General features: G+C 39.0%; 1 protein-coding gene across 23 annotated transcripts in view; it reads right to left on the bottom strand.

The window, feature by feature from the left end:
* LOC146544848 (uncharacterized) overlaps positions 1 to 21,252 on the bottom strand; it is a 46,513-nt gene that overhangs the window by 23,839 nt on the left and 1,422 nt on the right. For 17 of the 23 annotated variants that reach the window (XR_014881816.1, XR_014881817.1, XR_014881819.1 and 14 more), the window contains exons 2-8: positions 20,371 to 20,431; positions 19,710 to 19,792; positions 18,217 to 18,320; positions 11,008 to 11,229; positions 8,681 to 8,928; positions 3,861 to 3,922; positions 1,899 to 1,998 (exon numbers count right to left, since the gene is read on the bottom strand). Coding sequence is in view for 6 of the 23 variants with exons in the window: in XM_085218733.1 (XP_085074859.1) it covers positions 1,899 to 1,998; positions 3,861 to 3,922; positions 8,681 to 8,752 (234 nt within the window). In the remaining 17 variants the exon portion in view is untranslated. Of the gene's footprint in view, positions 1 to 559; positions 1,593 to 1,898; positions 1,999 to 3,860; positions 3,923 to 3,969; positions 7,458 to 8,680; positions 8,929 to 11,007; positions 11,230 to 18,216; positions 18,321 to 18,947; positions 19,583 to 19,709; positions 19,793 to 20,370; positions 20,432 to 21,252 lie in introns of those variants that run through there. The other 6 variants (XR_014881821.1, XR_014881807.1, XR_014881818.1 and 3 more) reach the window with 6 other exon arrangements.

The following is a 21,252-nucleotide window of genomic DNA, read 5'->3' as shown; positions in this document are numbered from 1 at the left end:
GGGAGCATGGGGTGCTTTTAACAAACCTGAAACTAAACACAAGTCTTCTGCAACCCAGCTGAATGCCTAAGAGAACAATTAGCCAGCCCACCACAGAAAGAGCCCTCTCTCTTTGATGGATATCAGCTGTCCAGCTTCCTGAACCTCTCCAGCACACAGCTCTGCGTAATGCCAGCTTGTGCTCTGGGCTGAACAAACTTCCAGATTTCTTTAGCTTAGGTTCACCTTCAATCAGATCACACTAGCTTTCTTGTTCTCTTAATTCTGTGCTCAGTAGGAACAGCCATCCATCTTCATTGGCATTACCTAAATCGTTTGTTTGGACTAAGAACTTTCCAAATCCATGCATGGAAATAATTTATGTTAATAACTGCACTTTTTCACATGCTGATTTTTTTTTTTTCTTCAATAATATTTACAAACACTACTTTTAACCAACCTTATTGTTCCATCTTACGTAAGAGCTATTTAATATAATAGCTTGCTTTCTTTTCTTTACATATACTCCAGAAAGATAAGGAAGACCATGAAAAAAAAAAAAAAAAAAGGAGGGAGGGAGGGAGGGGGAAAAAGGGAGAACCATCGTTTTCATAGCTCTGTAATAAAGAATAAATCGTTATAGCAACCACTTAAGCAAATGACCCCTCTAGCAATTACTACATCTCTGGAGCTGATGAAAATTGTGATCCCTGCGTGGACTCCTTAAGGGTACATCTAATTTTAAGGACAAGCTGTTATCTTCCTCTGATCAGAAACTCTTTCTTTTTTCCTGAGCAGGACACTGACCTGAGGTCGCCCTATAACTCGTGGTGACTGTTCTCCTGTGTTCTGAGTGCACTTCAGCACCCACAGAGCTTTGCTCCCTCAGGTGATGACAGAAATCAACTGATCACTGCCTCACATTTGTAATCCAAAATAACCAGTTCAGGACAAAAGTACTAGGAAAAAAAAAAAATCTAGTAAATGGCAATGCTAATAGAACAAGATTTGCATGAACTTTGCTCACGCCTAGATTGAGCTAGAATTTCTTTTTCTAAGTGAGGGCTTATTTCCACACACTCTGCCCTTCTTTCACTCTTCTTGACATGAACAAAACAAGCATTCATGGCTGGATCAAGCCCATGAGTGCCTGGGCAGGATCTTTGCTCTCCCCCCAAAGTGTTGCATTTCAGAGGAAGGGGATACAAACCTGGCACAGTTTGGTACCTACCCAGTGACTGAGGAGCTACTTTGGATGGCATCAGAGAGAAAAAAAAGGCACCCCACTGCCATTCACCTCCATTCCTTGTCCCCACCAGTCAGACCTGCTCATTCCATCCTGTGCATCATGTTGTTTTCCAGTCAACTGGCTTTTCAAGACAGCATGCCATGTTGTAGTCACATTCATCCTTAACCACAACGCTTCCTCTGCCTTGAACATAATTCTCTGAAGTGCTCCAACATCTTTTTCCTTTATACTTAGTTAACATTTCATAGTTCAAACTGTGGAAGTGTGAGATTTTTGCTTCCTTCCTCATTTCACACCCCAGCATCTCCTTTTGAACTGTGTGCTTTTCTTCCTCTGAACCTTCCTGGTTGTGCAAGATGGTTGGCTGCGAATGGCACATGAATTATGCACCCAACGTTCCCCTTCATCTTTTTTAAAGGCTCTGAACAATTGTTCAATCATTAAAAATATATACATAAATAAAAATCAATTGAATTAAAGTTTTAGTAATCTGAAAATATTCTGCACCTGGTACAGTACTTTTCCCTTAGGCACATGGGAAAAGCTCTGCTGTAATATCTGAGAGCTGCTGTGGCTTTTTATCCTTCTAATCTCATAATCATCATTAATGTTTTTAAATTCCAGATGGTAGCTACCAACAAACTTGGAATAGAGAGCAAAAATGACATACCCCAGTTTCCATTAGAAGCTTGATTTGAGAGATTATATGCTTCTGTGCATTTCCAAGCCATTGCCACCAGTTTTCTGGACTAAGCCCAGTTCTCAGTAGCCTGCACAGAAAAAAAAGATGCCAATACTTTTGAGATCTCGAAAGTATTTTTATTCTTGATTAAATACAATAATCTTTTTTTCTCCATTAAAAAAAAAATGACTTGCACTGAGTTTGAATTTCACCACCAGTTAAATTCTTTCTGGTTGGTCATTATAATTCCAAAACTCTGCATGTGAAATTCTCAGTAAAACGTTTTGAGTGTTTTTTTCCTGAAAAATGTTTCCAGTTTGACAACTGACATTTAAAAAATAAATCATAATAATGGCAAAGGCTCCCACCAAGTATAGTATGACACATTTTGTGTCATCGTAGACCTGCATCCCAAATCTCAACAGTCCACTAGTGCTCTAAGATAAGAAACGAATCTGACTGTAGGACTACGCAGCTTTAATGGCTACACGTTTGATTATAGCTACACATTATTTAGTCTTGGAAAGCATGAGAGAATTGCACTTATGATTTCATAGAAAGTAAGCTCACTCAGCAGTCATAGCTCATGAGACCTGGACTACTTCACTGGCATTATAAGCAAATTCTACTCAGCCATACAAGTTCTGAGCTTTCCATATAGCTTTTTTCTTTACAATTGACTGTACCCAGAATTAAGAGTAGATGTTAAGTTTCATCATACAGTTGAAAATCAGACATCTATTTATTTAACAGAGCTAACTAAGCTTCCTGTGACAACCGGTGATGAGCTCCATTTCACAAGCAGCAAGTAGACAGAGGAGCAACATGAACCCTGATACTGAAGGGTTAAGTAAAAGTTTCTCTAATCCATGAGATTATATTGTACTGAAGGTACAACAAGGCCACACGGTTTATTGAAAACATATATTCTTACTTTTAGCTGTCTCTTATGTTTCCAAATTACACTGTGCTCCATAAGAATTTATAATAGCTGCACCTTATCATTTGAAGTTAATATTAGCAATTTCAAATTTCTTATACTATTAACCCTTGTTTTCTCAGAAGATGAATTTATCCTTAATGCAACACCAGTAGAACTATATGAGCGATGGTAAAAATGAAATATCCTATTTTACAAACCAGCAGTCCTGAAATAGCCGCATTAGTGTGGCAACAGTAAGCGCAGAGCTCACAGAAACACGCTGAGTTTGGTAAATACAATCATTATGTCTCATCTCTTCATGGCTTTGTATGCAGCCACATGAATGAAAAGTCAATCATTAGCAGCGCAAGCCTGGCATTAACTCTTTTTCCAGTTTCTAATCGTTATGTTTTTACTCAGAGGCCAAACAGTAGAGACTGACTGCTTCTCTCATTCTCAGATCCAGCTCCTGTTGAGTCATAGCGAAACTACCAGTATGCTGAATTGCTTCTGATTGCTTCTTGCAATATACTTGAGTAGGCAAGACCTTAATCGTGCTAGAGCAATAATAGTAAAGCCAGGACATTTCTTAAGAAATAAACCTATTTAACTATTTATTAGAAATACACCTGCTGATTGTCCCCACTCACCTGCTTCAGCTCATATGGAGGATTACTTCTGGTGTGCACTAATTAGACCACTTTCAGATGAAACGAAATTGGAATTGCACTTCAACTGTAAACAAGCATTCAGTTCACAGAATAAGAGCCTAAGTGATCAGATCATCATTAAATCCCTCATCCCTCCAAAATGCACATATACTGAGTAGCTTGAGCCTGCACCAACACCTGCACGTTTCTGTAGATCCACATCCACTGATCCATACAATTTCCTACACTGATGCAGCCTACAGAACCAAAAAGCTCACAGATCAGTCTCAAGTTCCTTCTCACTTTGGCACTGTTGGAAAAGTATTTCTCTTTCTATTCTTACTGTCAAAACAGAAGATGGAACAACTTCTGACTTACCAGGTCAGTACAATCCTCAAGGCTTTGCAAAATAACAAGCACTTCAGCCTAAGGCTTGCCCTCTGAAAAAAGACAAATATAGGCCATACATACACAAATATATGTACCAATTACATTTTGTAATTTGCTAAACGCTTCTGGATATGACATTATCAACCGAGAGAAAGCAAGGAACGTATTCTAAGTGTTAATACTTGCAAACTTTAATGCATATTTTCACAAAGTAATGCATGTTCAGCAGATATCAATTCATCGCAAGCAGCACTTCAAATTACTGGTTTGCAAGATGCTAGCAGAATTAGCCTGACCTTCCTCTATAGTGAGATCTTTTCAGGTGAAATAGTTGGCTGTTCTCATCTGATCTCAAACTGAGCCACTTCCCACCTCCCACAGTAAGCTGTAGCCGTGCTCCTGCTGTAACGTACTCTGCTGAGCAGGACTGCTCGTGCATTAACAACTTCTTGCAAGAATTCACAGACTCAAAACATAATCAGGGTGACCCATTTTATGCATTTAGGCAATTTTCAGACTGTACTAAACAATGTGGAAATATACCACGTACCAAGCTTGTTCCAAACATGGGCTGGGGGAGATGTTTTTCTTATTTCTTTTGGAGGTTTTGTTGTTGTTGTTCTTTTTTAAAAAGAAAAGAAAACTCTATGCTGTTCCATAAAGATAGCTAAAGCAGGTTGCTAATGCCATGGCATTTTGGAAATGTTGCCTATTATTTTAAGGCTTGTTTGATAAATTGCCATCATTAAGAACTTTGAAATGACTGGGTCTAACGCAGCCATGCAGGTAAATCAGAGCAGCATGATGCCTGCCCTTGGCTCTTGTTAAGAAAAGGCTGCAACCCAACTCAGGCACACGTAACAGAATGGACCGACTGCTGCTGCATCACTACCATGTAGGATGGAAAAGGAGCAAAGGACTATATAGCAGAGCAGAGACAGCACGCATGCATAATGGCAAATGCTTTTTTACTTATCTATGCAATAGCATGCAAACCTTCTCACCTCTGCCTTTCCAAGGAAAGAGAATTTGAGTCTTAGAAACCATGTAATCAGTGACTCAGTTTGAAACCAAATTAGAGTTAATTATAATATTATTAAAATAAATCTCTCTTGGATACAGAGATAGCTAATAACATACACACAGTTCATACTTGAAACAAACTTGGAGAAATGCTCTATATTTACCCAATGCTTAACTCCAAAGGTACAGGATGAAGACACACAGCACATTTTGGTTACACTGAGCACAGCGAATACCACTGAGCTTCATCTCCAACTTTAGATCAGCATTGCTGCCCTGCACAACCTTACAGTCAGTAAAGGGAGAAACGTGTTTTCAAGAGAGATGCAACATCAAAGCCCTCCAACAGACGATTCCTCTTTTATTTCTGCAAAGAACTTCACTGAAGAACCTTACTTATGTGACAAACATTAAATGGATGAAATTTAGACGTGGGACTTAGCAAGTCCACATAATAAGGAAGGTTCACAATGTGGGTTCACAATGCCTGTCTTGACCAAGTTTTAGAATGTGCAAGATTTTCTTTTTTTTTTTTTTTCTTTTTAGTATTTATCACATAGTTTGACTGGACTCTTAGTAGATTGTGGAAGTACAAATTTTCTTTGCTTATTAAATAAAATCAAAGGCTGACTGAATTAATACACAACCCACCATTAGATTCACATTTTGTTCTCTCCAGCCTGATCTCCTCTAATATTTAAGACTGCTGGTGTCCAGAAAACTCATGTCCACCAGAAGCCTTTGCAGGTAGTTATATTACTCAGATACTGAACAGATGAAATAGATAAAGAACTCTCTTTAAATGGAATTCAAGTGTGACAGAACAGAACACTTTGTCTTTGGTATTTATGATTTTACTATCACATCTATAAGGAGAAAATACACTTTATAGACCAGATGTTTCTGGAAGAATTAATCACTGTCAAAGCAGCACTCCTGCCTTTAGGAATTTCAGAATGGCAGCTGAAAAGGTGTCCTATTTCCTATGTTTTTAATATAATATTAAAATATTGTGTTTGATTTGCTCTTAATTACAAGAGGTAAGGATGTAATCTGCTTAATGAGACAAGGCTAAATATAGCAGAAAGGGGTACTATGAAATCTAATGAAATTTTGCAGCTGCTTTTACTTAGGGAAATAATAAATTCTAGCCAAGAAGCTGAAGGACTGAAAGAGGAAGCAAATTCTCATCACATGCCTGAAGATTGAACGGCTATTCACCAGGGTACTAATAATCTTCAGAGCCAATAGCTCAAGATCTCATTAAAGCACAGAATAGATTAGGGATATTAAAACACTAAGGTCTGGCTGGTTGCTCAGACGTGCAGCATCTCACTAAGTGTGAAATCTCACTTAGTTCTACTCTAGCTTTTTGTCCAGTTTTACCTAAGTCTTTTCAACTGGGAAAGTGGCCTTCTGAACTTCTGTACTGCCTATTTCATTTCCCAAATTGGCAAAATCAATTCACATTTATTTTAGGACTACAAACTGCAGTTTTGCTATCATCAAAGGTTTGTTCTTGCATCAGTTCAGAAAATACAATGCGTTATAAAGCCTTAAGAGTATTAAGAACAACAGACATGGCAGTTTTTCAGATCCTCTGCTTGTACAACCATCCTTCTCATATACAATCATCACACCTAAACATGCTCTAAAATACAACAGTAACTGCTGTGTACAACCTGTGTACATATACAACCCCTAAGGCTGTAAAAGGAAAAAAAAAAAAAATGTTGTCTTTAGTTAAATGAATCTCTTCCAGAAAAAAGTAATCTTGTTCTCTCATTAAAAATTGAAGGAAAATAGGTGCAAAAATTGAGGGAAATAGGGAAAAGCATGGATGTTGTTCTATATAGTGTATTTCATTTAATTATATCATTATATCATTTAATTATAACATTATGTCTTGAACAAACAGTTCTAAATACTAAATTCACTTGATTCATCTTTTGGAAGTGCTAAAATGCAATTTGATCACTATCCACTCTTGCTCAGTGTTTTGGTGGGCATTTTGACAGTGAAAGGCTACAGTCCCATACAGCAGTTCATACCAAACTCAGCAGCTGGAAGCTCTAGATTTAAGGCTCAACATAAGATCCACTTGTTTTGGTTGTTGTTTTTAAGTGAAAATAATTAAATATTGCAAATAGAATCACAGAACCACCAAGGTTGAAAAAGACCTCCAAGATCATTTAATCCAGCTGTCCACCCACCACCAATATTTCCCCATTAAACCATGTCTGTGTTAAGCTCTGTGGCATTTAAGCTCTTCAGATCAGGATTAAACGTTTAATGGATCTTTCATGGAAATCATTCAGATACTTCAGTATTATGAAAAGTGCCTCTACGAGGGGATGGCACTCTAAGCACAAAAGGATTTACCAGTCAACATGAGAATCTGCAAGACATTTTCAAGCCTTCAGAAACCAGTGAGCCACATCTTATAAAGCCAACATGAAACAAACAAATATCTTGAAGTACTTCCTCACCTGCATCTTCAAATCAGCCTGTAATAACAACTTTGGCTGCTGGACTTTTCCACTAGGCAGTAAAATGCTTACTCTGAAAATAGAAGCATATATTTCTTCTTCCCAAATGATCACTAAAAACAGTCAAACTGTTGATTCCTTCTCAGGTGGTGCTATTCCTGTAGCCATCCTTACCTTTGACTAACAATTTGTATGACATATTTCCTCATCTTTGTTCCCTTATTAGCAAAGCAAGCAGTAATCGGGATGGGGAAAAAAAACCAAAACAACAGTATATAACCTTGCAGACCAGTGAGATGAAAAAAGAACAACACTGGAGGAGAAGGGAAGACAGACTTGCTAGGTCTCTTGGCAGTTGGCATGGTGCAGCATCTGACTTGTCTACAGTGGTTGCAGACCTACTACTTCTCAGGTGGGTGAAAGAAGCCACTTTTTGTCTTCTCAACCAAAGGAAATTTGTTTTTCCCCTCACCTCTTGGGCATTAAAATACAAGCTCATTCACACTGCTTAGAAATACTGTACTTTTTTTGAATTTATCTTACAGTAGAGTTAACCTACACCACTCCCCAAGATGACTCTTCTTTCACCTTCCACCTCTCATCTCCTCTACCAAGCCTGTTCCAGTGAACCACTCTCCAAAACTTAGATTTCAGAGGTTCACGTAGCACAGTTATGCCTGTTGCTCTACTAATTCTAGTCCCTGTGAATGGACAGCCTACTTTTCCCTTTCCTTCACTGAAACTTGCCTTATCAAAATGACCAGGGGGAACGCTGATAGAATCCAAATCTCACCTTCACAGAATCTTTAATCTTTTTGGGTGATTTCATTTATCAATTTTTATGATGTCAAAAAAAAAAAAAAAAAAGTAACTCCTCTCTCCACAACTTCATCTCATTGAATAAGCTGATATAAGACAAAATTCTCTCTCCTGCAGCCTGAGAGAAGCTTTGTGCCTGTTGTTTCTGTCATCTAGATGACATCACATATTCTCAACATTTCCAAAAGTCCTGTGTGTCTTTAGGTGATCTAAATCTCTTCTTATCACTGGTTGTACTCCCAGTTTCCAATCTCTGCAGTACAACTGAAGGTGGACCTTATCAATTTCATCCAACAAGCTAAAAAAATATATTTTTTTTCAACTTTGTTAAATGTTTTTCTCTTCTTTCAAACTTTCTTCTACTATTTCTTCCTTAGCTAGCCTGCTGCCAAATCTCATTTTTCCCTTTCAGATTGTTCTCTAAAACATCCTTCCTCTCTCTGATCCTTAAACCACGTTAGAGACTTTTGACATTACCCATTTTCCTGCTTGTCTCTCTGGTTTCTTCGGTGTACTGGCAATACTGCTGCTGAAAATACCTCTTGGCATCCAATTTTGTCATTTCTTTACATTCCACATCAGATCCAAGCTTATCACTTTCAGCTTCAAAACTATATAATATAGTTCCCACATATATTTAAATCTCAGGCATTAGTTCAGCCTACAATGCAGTTTGAGTTCTTCATTCCAAACGCCCTGTTTCTGAGTCCTTCTCAAAGTGTATTCTGCAAGAAAAAAAAAAAAAAAAAGACACTTTTTGTCAGAAATACACTTCTGAAATTCAAGATCAGCAATTATCGGTCCTACAGCTGCAGAACAGATACTATTACAGCTGATCACAGCAACACTCCATCCACGTTCAGTCTGGAATGTATCATTGAACTTGTTTTGCATCCTTCCACAAACAACAGCGAAACTGAACATTAACAAGGACAAAAATCAGTAATTGATTATTTGAATTTTATGAATAGGCAAGGTGAGGAACAATATCCTATTTGAAGGAAAGAGAGAAAGAAAGGATGAAGTGGCTACAATAGATAGATGTGAACAGAAATAGTACGTGTCATGAGGAAAGTCAGTTGTATCAAAGTCTTTTGGCTCTGATTCTCTGACATTGTGTTGCGCAAGTTCTCCTTATTATGATTCTCACTTAAGACTTCTCTATGGAAGGAAGGCAATAGCCAATTGAACAAGGGGACTAAGATTGTTTCACAGTAATTACTGTACCATCAGCTAGGTATAACCTAGAACAGATGTCTTCCACTGGGCTGCCCATTGACTAGAAAATGGGCATGTCCTCAGAGACCTGAAGATCTGCCTCATCAAACTTTTTCATTAGTCCATTTTCAAGACCTTCTTGCAAGGGCAGAGAAGTCATTTTAAAGCAAATATGTAAATCCAGAAAAGCTTAATTCAGAGTTCTGCTCTGGATGCATTTGTAATATTCAGTCTCTGTCTAGCATTCAGTGATAAAAGTGGATTTTCTTACTTTTCAGCCCACCTTGCCTTGTGGAGCTAATGTAACTACAATAAACTGAGTGGAATTCTGCCTGCTTTTTTTCCTGGTTCTACACACATTCAATCTCATGAAAACAATACTTTCCCTAGCACAGCCCCAAACATTACAGCTTAATGGTACCTTCTACTATTGTCAACAAGAGACAGCAAAAATGCTATCTTGAGTCATGCCTCAAAACAAAGGGCTTGCACTCAGAAGCCCTGTTACTTCTGAACTGAGCACAGAGATCCAAGCATGCTGCTCCAAACAGCTACGTTCAGTCAATTCAGGGAGAAAAGGCAGCTGAAACTTAAACCACTTTCAAGCTTCAGTGCCTGAGCAACAACAAAGGCTATCAGGGCTGTAATAAACTTTAAGATTGTGTAATTATTTGTCCCTCTCCTTCCTTTGCAGGGATACACATCGCAGGAACCTACTGCCTTGAACTGTACCTTCCAGCCCTGTAACTGTTTAAGATCATTTCGGTAGCTATACACTTCACCTCTTTGGAGAGCATGTAGCAAAGACCGCCAGCTTCAGAAAAACAGCAAAGTCATTTAGAGAAAAATGCATGTGGCAGTAACTCAGTGATCTGCAGTCATGGTTTCAGAGCTGCTGGGGCCACAGACTTGTGCAACTTTCTGTCAGATTTTTCACGCAACTGTGCAACTACTTTCTGTGTAAGGAATGAAAAACAAGAGCCCAAGCCAACTGACAAGATTTATTTGCGTCTTATCGCATTCCAGTTCTCTAGACATGCATCTTTAACCATTTTTTCTTACACAGTTGTATTCCAATTATGAATATTCTGTTTCATTTTTTCTGGCTGTTACAGAAGATACTGAAAAAAATCTATAGACATACATTTTTCAGTGAACTTGCTTTAGTAATATCAAGACAGCTCTTGCATTTACTTTCCATGAGCACTCAAACAATTAAGTTTTCCTGACATAAATGCCTGTGGAGAGAGAATGAATGACAAGGTCTTAAGCCAAAACGTTTGTGGCAACCTAACTTATCATTCAATTCAGAAATGAAGCGCACTCGTTCCTTTAGTAAATAGAAAAACACAAGCTATCATGATTTATCATTGTGTACCTCTAAGCAACACAACCTGAAAATTAAAAACGAGCAGAGAGCTGTCTGTCTACATTGTATAAAGGTTTCCCTTTACAAAGTCAGAACGTCAAGAGGTGAAATGGAAAAATACAGCTATTATCATTTAAAATATTGAGTAAGATTGAAGAAAAACATATTTACTGTTTTTTTTCTTTTTTTTTTTAATTCAATCTTGATTTGTTCATACCTTCCTCGTCACTATTTCTGAACATGATCTTCAACGTAAAAGCAGTGAGTAATCCTTCTTTCCTTATTTTCCTTCTCTTGTCTCTGTTGTTCTAGATCTTGTTACAAGAGGCAGGTCTTAGGGCTTAGCACACATGTTCCTCCACCACAGCTGTACTTCTTCAAGTTACATTTTCCTTCCATGACACAGCCTGGTCAGAAAATTAGTTCCATAGGAACACTGCTGAAAATAGGATTAACAGGACAACAGAATGGAAGAGGAAAATATTACAGACGTGGCATGTACTCATTAGATATATTTTACAGAATCATAGAATCACAAGGTTAGAAATGACCTACAAGATCATCTAGTTCAACCATCCTCCCATCACCATTACTACCACAAGCTACTAAACCATATCTCGTAACAGCCTCACCAGTGCTGAGTACAGGGGGATGATCACCTCCCTGCTCCTGCTGGCCACACTATTTCTAACGCAGGCCAGGATGGCACTGGCCCTCTTGGCCATCTGAGCACACTGCTGGCTCGTGTTCAGCCAAGCATCAACCAACACCCTCAGGTCCCTTTCTTCTTCACAGTCATCCAGCCACGCATCCCTAAGCCTGTAGTGCTGCATGGAGTTATTGTGGCCAAAGTGCAGGACCCAGCACTTGGCCTTGTTGAACCTCATCCCATTCCCCTCAGCCCAGCGATCCAGCTTATCTAGATCCTTCTAGATTGATCCCTCAGCATGGCATGGGAACAAGTTACTGCACAGAATCTAACACAGCTTGCCATATTTTTGCTAGTATGATCAATGTCCACACAATGAGAAATTGCACATTAAACTTATAGACTGATTTTATGCTAATTACAATCTGTGAGGGAACTAGGTAACTGGGTTGTTACAGTTCTATCTTTAGAAATAAATTAGAATTACTGCTTATTTAGAATAATTTAAGATGTTTGACTGTGCCTATTCTAAGCATCCATTAAGAAATGGTAGCTTTTACTTGACTTCCCATTGCATTAAACAGGCCATTTCGGTACACAAGACAAAGCAGCTTATCAGCTGGAGGTTGAAAATAAATATACAGGAAGCAGGCATACAAACAGAAGTGTTAAAATACATCTGGTCTTATGCCAAGATTCATTTGTAAATTCATCGCAAGAGCTACACTAAGTCACATCAATGTGTTTTCAAGATGATTAGAACACAATGCTAAGAGCACCGTTAAACGGAGGGAGTTATTCAGCAATACTCAAAAGCAGAATCTGGAAAGATAGGTCTACAGAAGCATTTTTATTCTGCTGCATTTAGTGTTTCTTCTCCGAAAGAGTGGTGAGGCATTGGCACCGGCTGCGCAGGGAGGGTGTTGAGTCAAAGAAACCCTTTGATATGGTACTAAGGGACATGGGTTAGTGGGGAAGTACTGATGGTAGGTGGACAGTTGGTCAAGATGATCTTGGAGGTCTTTTCCAACCTTGGTGGTTCTAGGATTGTACCGCATAACTCTTAAATCCCTTTATAGCTATGGGATTCTGACTTACATCCTCAAGATTTCTGAAGTGATGCACAGATGCTGTGTGAGACACAGGAGAGCTAGAAGTGAAGCCAGGCTGCCCTGTAGTCAATGCTGGAGTAATGCTATCTATCAAGTTCTGCTGTTCACTGCAAGGAGCAGTAGGGAAACACTTCCCTGCACTTATAAGCCCTCTGGTTCACAAACCTGAATCCTCTCCCAAAGTGGAATGACTAAGTTTACTCCAAAAGGTATTTAAGAGGTGGGTAAACCACCACTGCAAATTTCTTTTAATTCAGTATCCCTTTTAATTCAGTACCTTTGAAATCTCCAAACACAGTTATAGAAGTTATAAATAAAACTCTAGTCTCTCAATAAGGATCATTAACTCCCTTTAACAAAAAGCATCAGCCAGCAGGCTTTAGCATGACCTGAACAGGGAGATACAATCATCCAATCTATTTGATTTTCAAAGTCCCTCTTTGCATACAAGAGGGATTCACTGAGCTAAAAGGGAAGGAAAAATAAAACAGAACAAAACAAAGCCCCTTAAGCTGCTATTTGGGAAAGCTCACGTATAAATAAAACAACAGATGTTTCTGTTTGTTTAGCGACAGCCAGTAATCGAAGATCAGTCATCCATGCATCAAACAAGTGCTCTCAGTCTGCTGACTGAACCGTGCTGCGACAGCACCTCAGTGCCCCCTCCGGAGCACCTTCGAGGATGACTCCTGTAGGCAAAAAAGTGCCAAGGATGTGCTGTTTGAGATCTGAGTAAGAAAACCACTCGGGAGTATCTACGGCACTGCTATTTTCTGGAATTATGGAAACAACCATAGGTGAATGAAGAAATTCAAAGGCATGAATGGGATGTTATGCAAATTAAAGTCAAGGAAGTTCAGCGTTGATTCACCAACTAAGTCTTCCCACAGCCATTGCCTCAAAACTGCAATATTTCTTCTATAACATCAAACTTTGTGGTTGAGCCAGGACAAGTACTGACCGCAAAAGATAACTGCATCGAAAGCAAGTACTCTGTGGAAATATACTGTCAATTACAAAAGCAACTACGATAACGGTAAGACTAAAAGAAGAGCTCACCTCTCCAATGGCATCAAGCTTTCTCATGGCCCATCTATGGAGCAGGTACAAGATACTGTCTCTCTTTACAGGTCTTGTCTGTTTTAAAGCTCGTGCATTTTAATGGGAACTCTTCAGTTTCTCAAGCACTACAGTTCGCGACAGAAGCAGGAAGAAAGCAGCAGTGCAATCTGGTCCCATGCTAAGAAGATGCCCACCTGGCTCCCAGAGGCCAGGAGCAGCTCCCAGCCCTGCCCTTGTGCTGGCAGCACAGAGCACAACCCACACCTCCCCTTTCAGGGTGCCTGCCCATCATCCAGGGTGCCAGCATGGCAGGCAGGGTAAGTTAGGGGATTGCACAGGCAGCACAGGGACACACACAGCTACAGCACCACATCTTCAAAGGAGAGGCATGTAATGCAAATAGAAGAACGTGCATTCCCAGAATGATGAGTTCTTGTAGCCACAACAGCCTGCTAAAAGGACAGAGGTGAACATGAGACTGCCAACTTACAGGAGACCGCTGGAGAAGGGCATGTAGATAGCTGAGGGTGTTTACTCACATTCTGTAAGGCTTTAGTACAGCCATTTATCTGTTATATTGCTGCTATTAATCCTAAGTACGCAGTTCACTGACTGATGGTTAATTACAATCTATCAGTAAATCAACAAACCACTTTGATCCCTATTTGATTTAAGCTATGAGTCCAACTCCCGTATAAGAACATGCACTTCTCAGTATAAGTGTCTGCTTGACACTTATACACAACCTTCGGCTAAAAAACACAACTTCTCATTTTCTATTTTATTTTACTCTTCCCCACCATCCCCTGAGAGCACTGAAGATATTCAGGAAATCAACTGGCTAGTTTTACCTGTCAAATTTCCTTTAGTGCTGACACTTACCTCCCAGAATTTACTTCTCTCCAAATTGGAATGATATGGATTTGATGAGTGGACTGTTCAGTGGGTGAGGAACTGGTTGCGAGATCATACCCAGAGAGTGGTGATCAATGTCCAGATGAAGATCAGTGACCAATGGTGCTCCTTAAACATCAGTACTGGGTCTGGTGCTCTGTAACATCTTCATCAGTGACATGGAGTCAGTGGGATCAAGAGTGCCCTCGGCAGTTTGCAGGTGACACTGAGCTGTGTGGTGTGGTGAACACACTCAAGGGATGGGATGCCATCACAGAGACCCAGACAGGCTGAGCAGTGGGCCCAGGAGAACCTCATGAGGTTCAACAAAGCCAAGAGCAAGGTCTTGTTCTCGGGCTGTGGCAACCCTGACTATCAGTACAAAATGAGGATATAAGAATGGAATAGAGCCCTGCCAAAAAGGACCTGGGTGTATTGGTGGATGGCAGCTGGCCATGAGCCAGCACTGTGCCCTCATGCTCTGAGAGCCAACTGCATCCTGGGCTGCATCAAAAGCAGTGTGGCCAGCAGGGTGAGGGAGGGGATCTGCCCCTCTGCTCTGTGCTGTGAGACCTCACCTGGAGAGCTGCGTCCAGATGGAGAGTGCTCAGAAGAGACGTGGACCTGTTGGAGAGTGTGCAGAGGAGGGCCGCAAAAATGAGCCCAGGGATGGAACACCTCCCTGTGAGGACAGGCTGAGAGCTGGGCTGTGCAGCCTGGAGAAGGGAAGGCTCTGGGAGACCTGAGAGTGGCCTGGGTGAAAGGGGGTATAAGAAAGAAAAGGACAGACTCTACAGCAGGGACTATGTGATAGGACAAGGGGAAATGGTTTCAAACCAAAAGAGAGGAGATTCAGATCAAATTTAAGGAAAAAGCTTTTTAAACAAGTGGTGCTGAGGCAGTGGCACAGGTTGCCCAGAGAGGTGGTGATACCCCATCACTTCAGACAGGCAAGGTCAGGCTGGACGAGGCTCTGAGCACTGATGGAGCTGTGGGTGTCCCTGTTCAGTGCAGAGGGTTGGACTGGATGGCCTCAAATGATTCTAAGATTCCAACCAAATTACTGGAATAACCTTCCCTCCCCCCACATTAACAGTTTCCTAAGCTGGTCCAAAATAGATCTTTTAATTAAGAGTGACTATTAAATTCTTGGATTTAACAAATTAAAATTTATGTCTAATGCGTATGTTAGCTTCCCTAATGCAGCTTTGGAACAAGATGTTCTAACGGAATTATATCCACTAGATCAGATTTTTGCATCAGGATATTCTAAGGAAAACACATCTGAAAGATTGCTGGCTTCTCCTTCCTCCTCCACAACTGAAAAAGCAGGCTAAAACCTAACTTCTAGAAAACACTGGAAAGTGTCTTCTTTATTTTAAAACTGGTTTTAAGAAAAAAAAAAAACAAAACAAAAAACTATGGTTCAGTTCTCAACCTCTGCTGATGACATTTTCATAAGTTAGAGGTAATCAAGGATTATTTCCCATGCTTACAACTCAAATTCTCAGTCGTAGGAACTATAAAACCTAATGCTTGGGATACAAAACATAGGGTCTTACTATCATCCCTATATACTAGGTAGCCTTGGATAAAACATACTGACAGATCTGTATTCAAAGACTCAGAAAAAACTCAATCCTTGACGACCAATGACTGACCTCAGATCCTATCAGTCTGTGACCCTCAAATAGTAACATCCATTTTAGAATTATATTTGCATTTAACTTTTCTTTTTTTTTTTTTTTTTTTTTTTTTAAATTGTGCACTCTTGGCTTGTGATTGGTCAAAATTATTCTTTCCCCAAATTCACTTTCCTTTCTTCTACAGTCAGGAGAAAAACATTCTGTATGATGCAAAAAGATTTTTAAAATCACCCAGGCTCGCAAGACACAGCATATCACCTTTGCAACTACTTCTTAGAAGTTACTTATTTTGCAAAACCTGGTTTCTTAAACAAGCACTTAAAGTTTAAAATAACTTCCCAGACTAACAACTGGCAACTACATTCTTCTTCATTACAATTTCAGAAGGGAATAGTCATAAAACTGGAGAAAAAAAAAAAGTATAAAAGCTTTACATGAATAAAAAAAATCTATTCATAACTAACTTTTTTCAAAGGTATTGATCTGAGTGCCATACAAAGGAAGTGATTAGTGGAAACCAGACCTGCCAATAACTCCAAGAAGGGGAAAAAAACCCTGCAGTTATAGCGGTGGAGCTGGTTTTCATAACGTTTATTTTGTAGATGCTTGAAATTTTAAGCATTTGTAACTCACTGATGGTAACATCATGCAAATTTTAATGCCCAACTTATAGGAATGTTCCTATCCTCTACAACATGAAAATCACCACCTGTTCTGTATTAATATTTAAAGTTGGCAAGCAGCCATGATGTCATTGATCTTTTTTTTTTTTCCCCCCCTCACTTAATTTTGATTAGCTGGAGGAAACATTACAGATTACCTCACATGCCAATCTATTAAGTGCCCAATGCTCATGCAATCTTCAGCTTCTGTGGGCCAGTAACTTGTCCTCCCCCCTCACATATCAATCAAAAGTCAAGAAATTAAAATGAAACTCACAATGAAAATCTGTACATTCATTACATTCATTTAGCATTGTAATGCATTTCAAAAGTTTATCAAACAAAAAATTGTTGATAAAACACTGTTGGTCAGGGAAACAAACACCTCACCTGTCAGCTGCATGCTCCCTAATTCCAGTTAGCATCGCTCCAATTAATATATTTATTATTCCCTACTTCTTCTTTCCCAGCCTTTTTCCACCTTAATTATCTATACTTCTTTTCTTTCAGGTGATAAAAAGAAAACCACTCCTCCATTTCTCTCTATCCAGAAGATACCTTCTGCCATTACTAAATCATGTCCATGCCTTCCTGTTTACATACTCCACCTATGAAATGTGGAACCAAAGAAGAGGATATCGATTCCAGGATAAATCCTTCCCTTCTTCCCCAAGAGCACCATAGAAGCACAGCAGGAGCCCATCTCCAATTAACATTTACCCAGCACATTTCCACCTCCTCACTGCCTTAACACATCTGAGTCACCAGTTGAAGTGACTGGAAATTAGCCTGCTGAAGCAAAAATGCATGAAGTTGCACAGTTATTTGACATGCATTTCCATAGCTGTTCACATGTGGGAAACTGAAGAGTTCCTCTTAAAATACATAAACTTTGTCTAAATGACAGAGCCTGTAAAGAGAGGCAGTATCCTGGATCAAGTCCATGGATGGTCTATGAGAAAACCTAATACCTTTGGAGAAACAAGCTCTTCAAGTCTTCATTTTAGGGGCTGTAAAAGTAATAAGATGACTTGTATTTTGTCTCCTTTTCTCCACGAGTACTACCATTCTCTAAAGGAATATGAAAGATGAGCCCCTTCCCTTTGAATTGTTACGGGTTAGGCTTGTCAAGAAGATGGTTCCTTCCTTATCATGCTATTTTATACCTTCTCACTCATTTCTTTCAGCCAAAATCTGGTACAGAACACTTCCTTCTCCCCCAACTCTTAAATTAATCTTCTAGCCAGTTAAATACTGCATAAGTTGCTTCTTTCAAAAAAGCATTTTTGTAGCTTTGAGAATTGAACACTGGTTAAGCAGTGGGTGGTAACTTTAATATCTGCATTTGTCTTTGAATCATAGCTCAATAAATCCTGACAGAATATTAAAGCTTCTGCCTACCTTGTCTACTTGGCCTGTGCACACCATCCTGTCAAACTCCACCTGCTGGATAATCTTCTTATGGCAGGCCAAGAGAAACTCTGACACATTTGTTAGTACAACACCTAAAACAATGATACATCTGTTTTAATGATACACTTACATACTTTTCATGCTTTTCCTTCCTACCGTTCCCTAGCAGTACTACAACCAAGTGAAATCATCAAGTAAATTACTTCTTCTTAACACCTCAGGATAATGGGCCTTACTCATAATTAAGATCAATTCCTAAAAATAGTTATATACAGGAAAAGTTATAGCCCCATCAACAGGTACGGAACTAAAAAATGAACTTCACAATTTTCAGCCTCTAAAAACAGAAAAGCAGAAAGTTTGGAAAGTTTGTGAAGTTTGGAAATGTGATTTAACTTACCTTTAAGCACTGCAATATACAACTGGTATAAAGTTCCTTGCAATTCCGAAAGAATGCCCATTCCAGAGATTGCCACTTGTCAGCTAATTAGTTTGAAGTATACGAGTCTGTCTGCATGCTAGTTAACTTTTCTGCTTCCTACTTCTCTCAGTAAACTTAGCCAACTCACGATACATTCTGTTAAAGGTGGAATGAAGCATCAGCCTTCTCTGTGGCTACCCTATCCTACTTAATGTTTGGAAACAATCATTTCTGCATTTGCAAGTGGAAGGAGAATTGAATTTGTGTGTTGCAGGTACAAAGAAGTATGAACTAAAGATATTTTTACAGCACTTATTTAATCACTTCCTCTTACACAAGTCAAACATTCAACTTTCAAATGTTAACTGATAATATCTTTTTAACCATAATTTCCAACAGACAAAAACCACACAAAGTTGGTTAGATCTGTGTATTTGCTAATATTCTCTTACAGCATGACTTAAATTTATTTATCACCAAGTAGTGTTGTTCATTATGACCTACCATCCTTCAGGAATAATTTAAAAATACAGGGTGATGTATGCTCAAGACTTGCAAATTGTACCTGGAACAGTCTGTCCTACTGAAATTCTGGAAGAGCAATTACATTTGAGAATAGTAATTTAATCAAATTGGGAGAGCATGTACTACTTAGAATAATGCTCAAATACTTCTATAGAAAAAGAAACGAGTGCCATTTTACATAGTTGATGTAGCACAGGCATTCAAATTCCTTGCTGCATGCAGATTATAATTTCAAAACATTGTAACAAAATAAGTAGAAGTGTAGACTATCCACACAAGTTTGATGGGAGCTTCAAAATAACTTTTATTACTGATGAAGAACTATTTTGCTCCTCTTCTACTAAGTTCCTCTATTTTTGCCAGATCTCCAAATGAAACTGTTGCAGAACCTCTCTGTGCAGGTCTCACCTAAGAAGAAAAGAGGAAAAATATCTAGGGATCGTTTTTTAAATTAAAACATTTTATAAAATTTGTTTAAAGCCTAAGTAATTTAAAAACACATCTTCAAAGAGTAAATAGTTGAGCTTCACATTACCTGTGATTCATGAAATTTCCAGCCAGTCAGGTAGAAGATCTGAAGTGGGGCAGGTACTGAGCCATCGCTCTTTCAATACATTTCTGTCATGGAAGGAAGGGAGAAAAAGAAAAGGTACACAGAATATCAGTATTAAGAAATAATAAATTCTCAAAACAGTAAAATTAGGCATGGCATGGCATACTCCTCATAATGACTCTTGGTGAAAGATTTGGGACAGTAAAAATATCTCATACTGGTACATTAACATAGTTCAAATTCTGTCATTGTAATTAAGGTTAAAAATACCTGTACTAGAACAGTATTTAATTCTTTCTTTCTCCCTCCCTCCCTCCCCCTCTTCCCCCCATAGAGGTCAGAGCAAGTAAGTTTTTAGAGTTGTTTCAGGTTAACTCCTCAGCTTACTTTCTCCTCAAATCTTACTTCAGGAGTAAAACAGAAGCAGAAAATTCACAGCAGACCACAAAGAAGAAATCTCTGACTTCTGTTTCCCAATACAAAACTGGGGAGTTACTCTCCTGACTCACTAGATTTCAGGAAAAAAAAGTAATGCTTTCACTACTACCATCAGCTTTGATTGGAGTTAAGAAGCAAGCATTAACTATTCCACATCTGTATTGCTGACACAGAAAAGGTTTAGGTTTCTGCAGTGTATACTTGCCTTGCAAGTCTTCCATAACCTCAGACAATCCCAGACAGTTTACTTGAACTTCATCGCTATCCTGAAGGAATTCAAAAGCTGAATTTTAGAGCATATCTAGTTAAAACCATAGCATTCTATTAACTTTCAGAACCCGCCACTTCAGTTCTAATTGAACACGCTATTACTCAGAAAAATATACTGCCTCAACATTTCTGAAGAACTTTGTTTAGTGGCTCAAACGCAATCAAATTTTAATTGAAATGCCATTATTCTCTTTTTGGTTTTAGAAGCAGCAGCAGGAATGTCTTAAGTTCTTTCAAGCAAATCTAACATTCTCTGACACTTCTCGATGAAGACCGTGCAGACTCAACTGGGCCACTAGCCAAAGATACACTTCACTTGGTTTCATTGATCTCAGCACAGCCAAGAACAGAGGCAGATCAGACTACAAAAACTTACTTAGCAAAGCACACTCCACGCAAAAAAAAGGAATTACTTATTATGCTTTGCTAATGTACATGTAAATAGTGTTGGTTATACAGCTCTGATGTTTCAGACTACTTTTTTTTGTTAATGACCACAGCCAGGGTGCTAAAGCCAGCACCTGACAGATGTCCCAAATCCAATACGAAGTAAATGGTGGTGATCTATGAAGAGAAAATCCCCTTTCCCTAGCCATAGCCAACTGCAAAGGGCAGTGAAGCTCATACAGACTGCCTCCCCCAAACACTGCACCAGTAAATACTCCATCTGAATTCAGTGAATCTGCAATACAATAGAAAAAAAATATACTCTTTCTTTTGTTATTAACACTACGTAGCTAAGAAATTCCTGGGTGGCCTTTTTTTTTTTTTTTTAAATGAAATTAAAAGCAATCTCAGATAAAAGTATTTGCAACAG

Source organism: Meleagris gallopavo, chromosome 2 (genome assembly GCF_905368555.1).
Source record: "Meleagris gallopavo chromosome 2, MGAL_WU_HG_1.1, whole genome shotgun sequence".
Classification (NCBI taxonomy): domain Eukaryota; kingdom Metazoa; phylum Chordata; class Aves; order Galliformes; family Phasianidae; genus Meleagris; species Meleagris gallopavo.
This window is presented reverse-complemented; position numbering and strand designations above follow the sequence as displayed.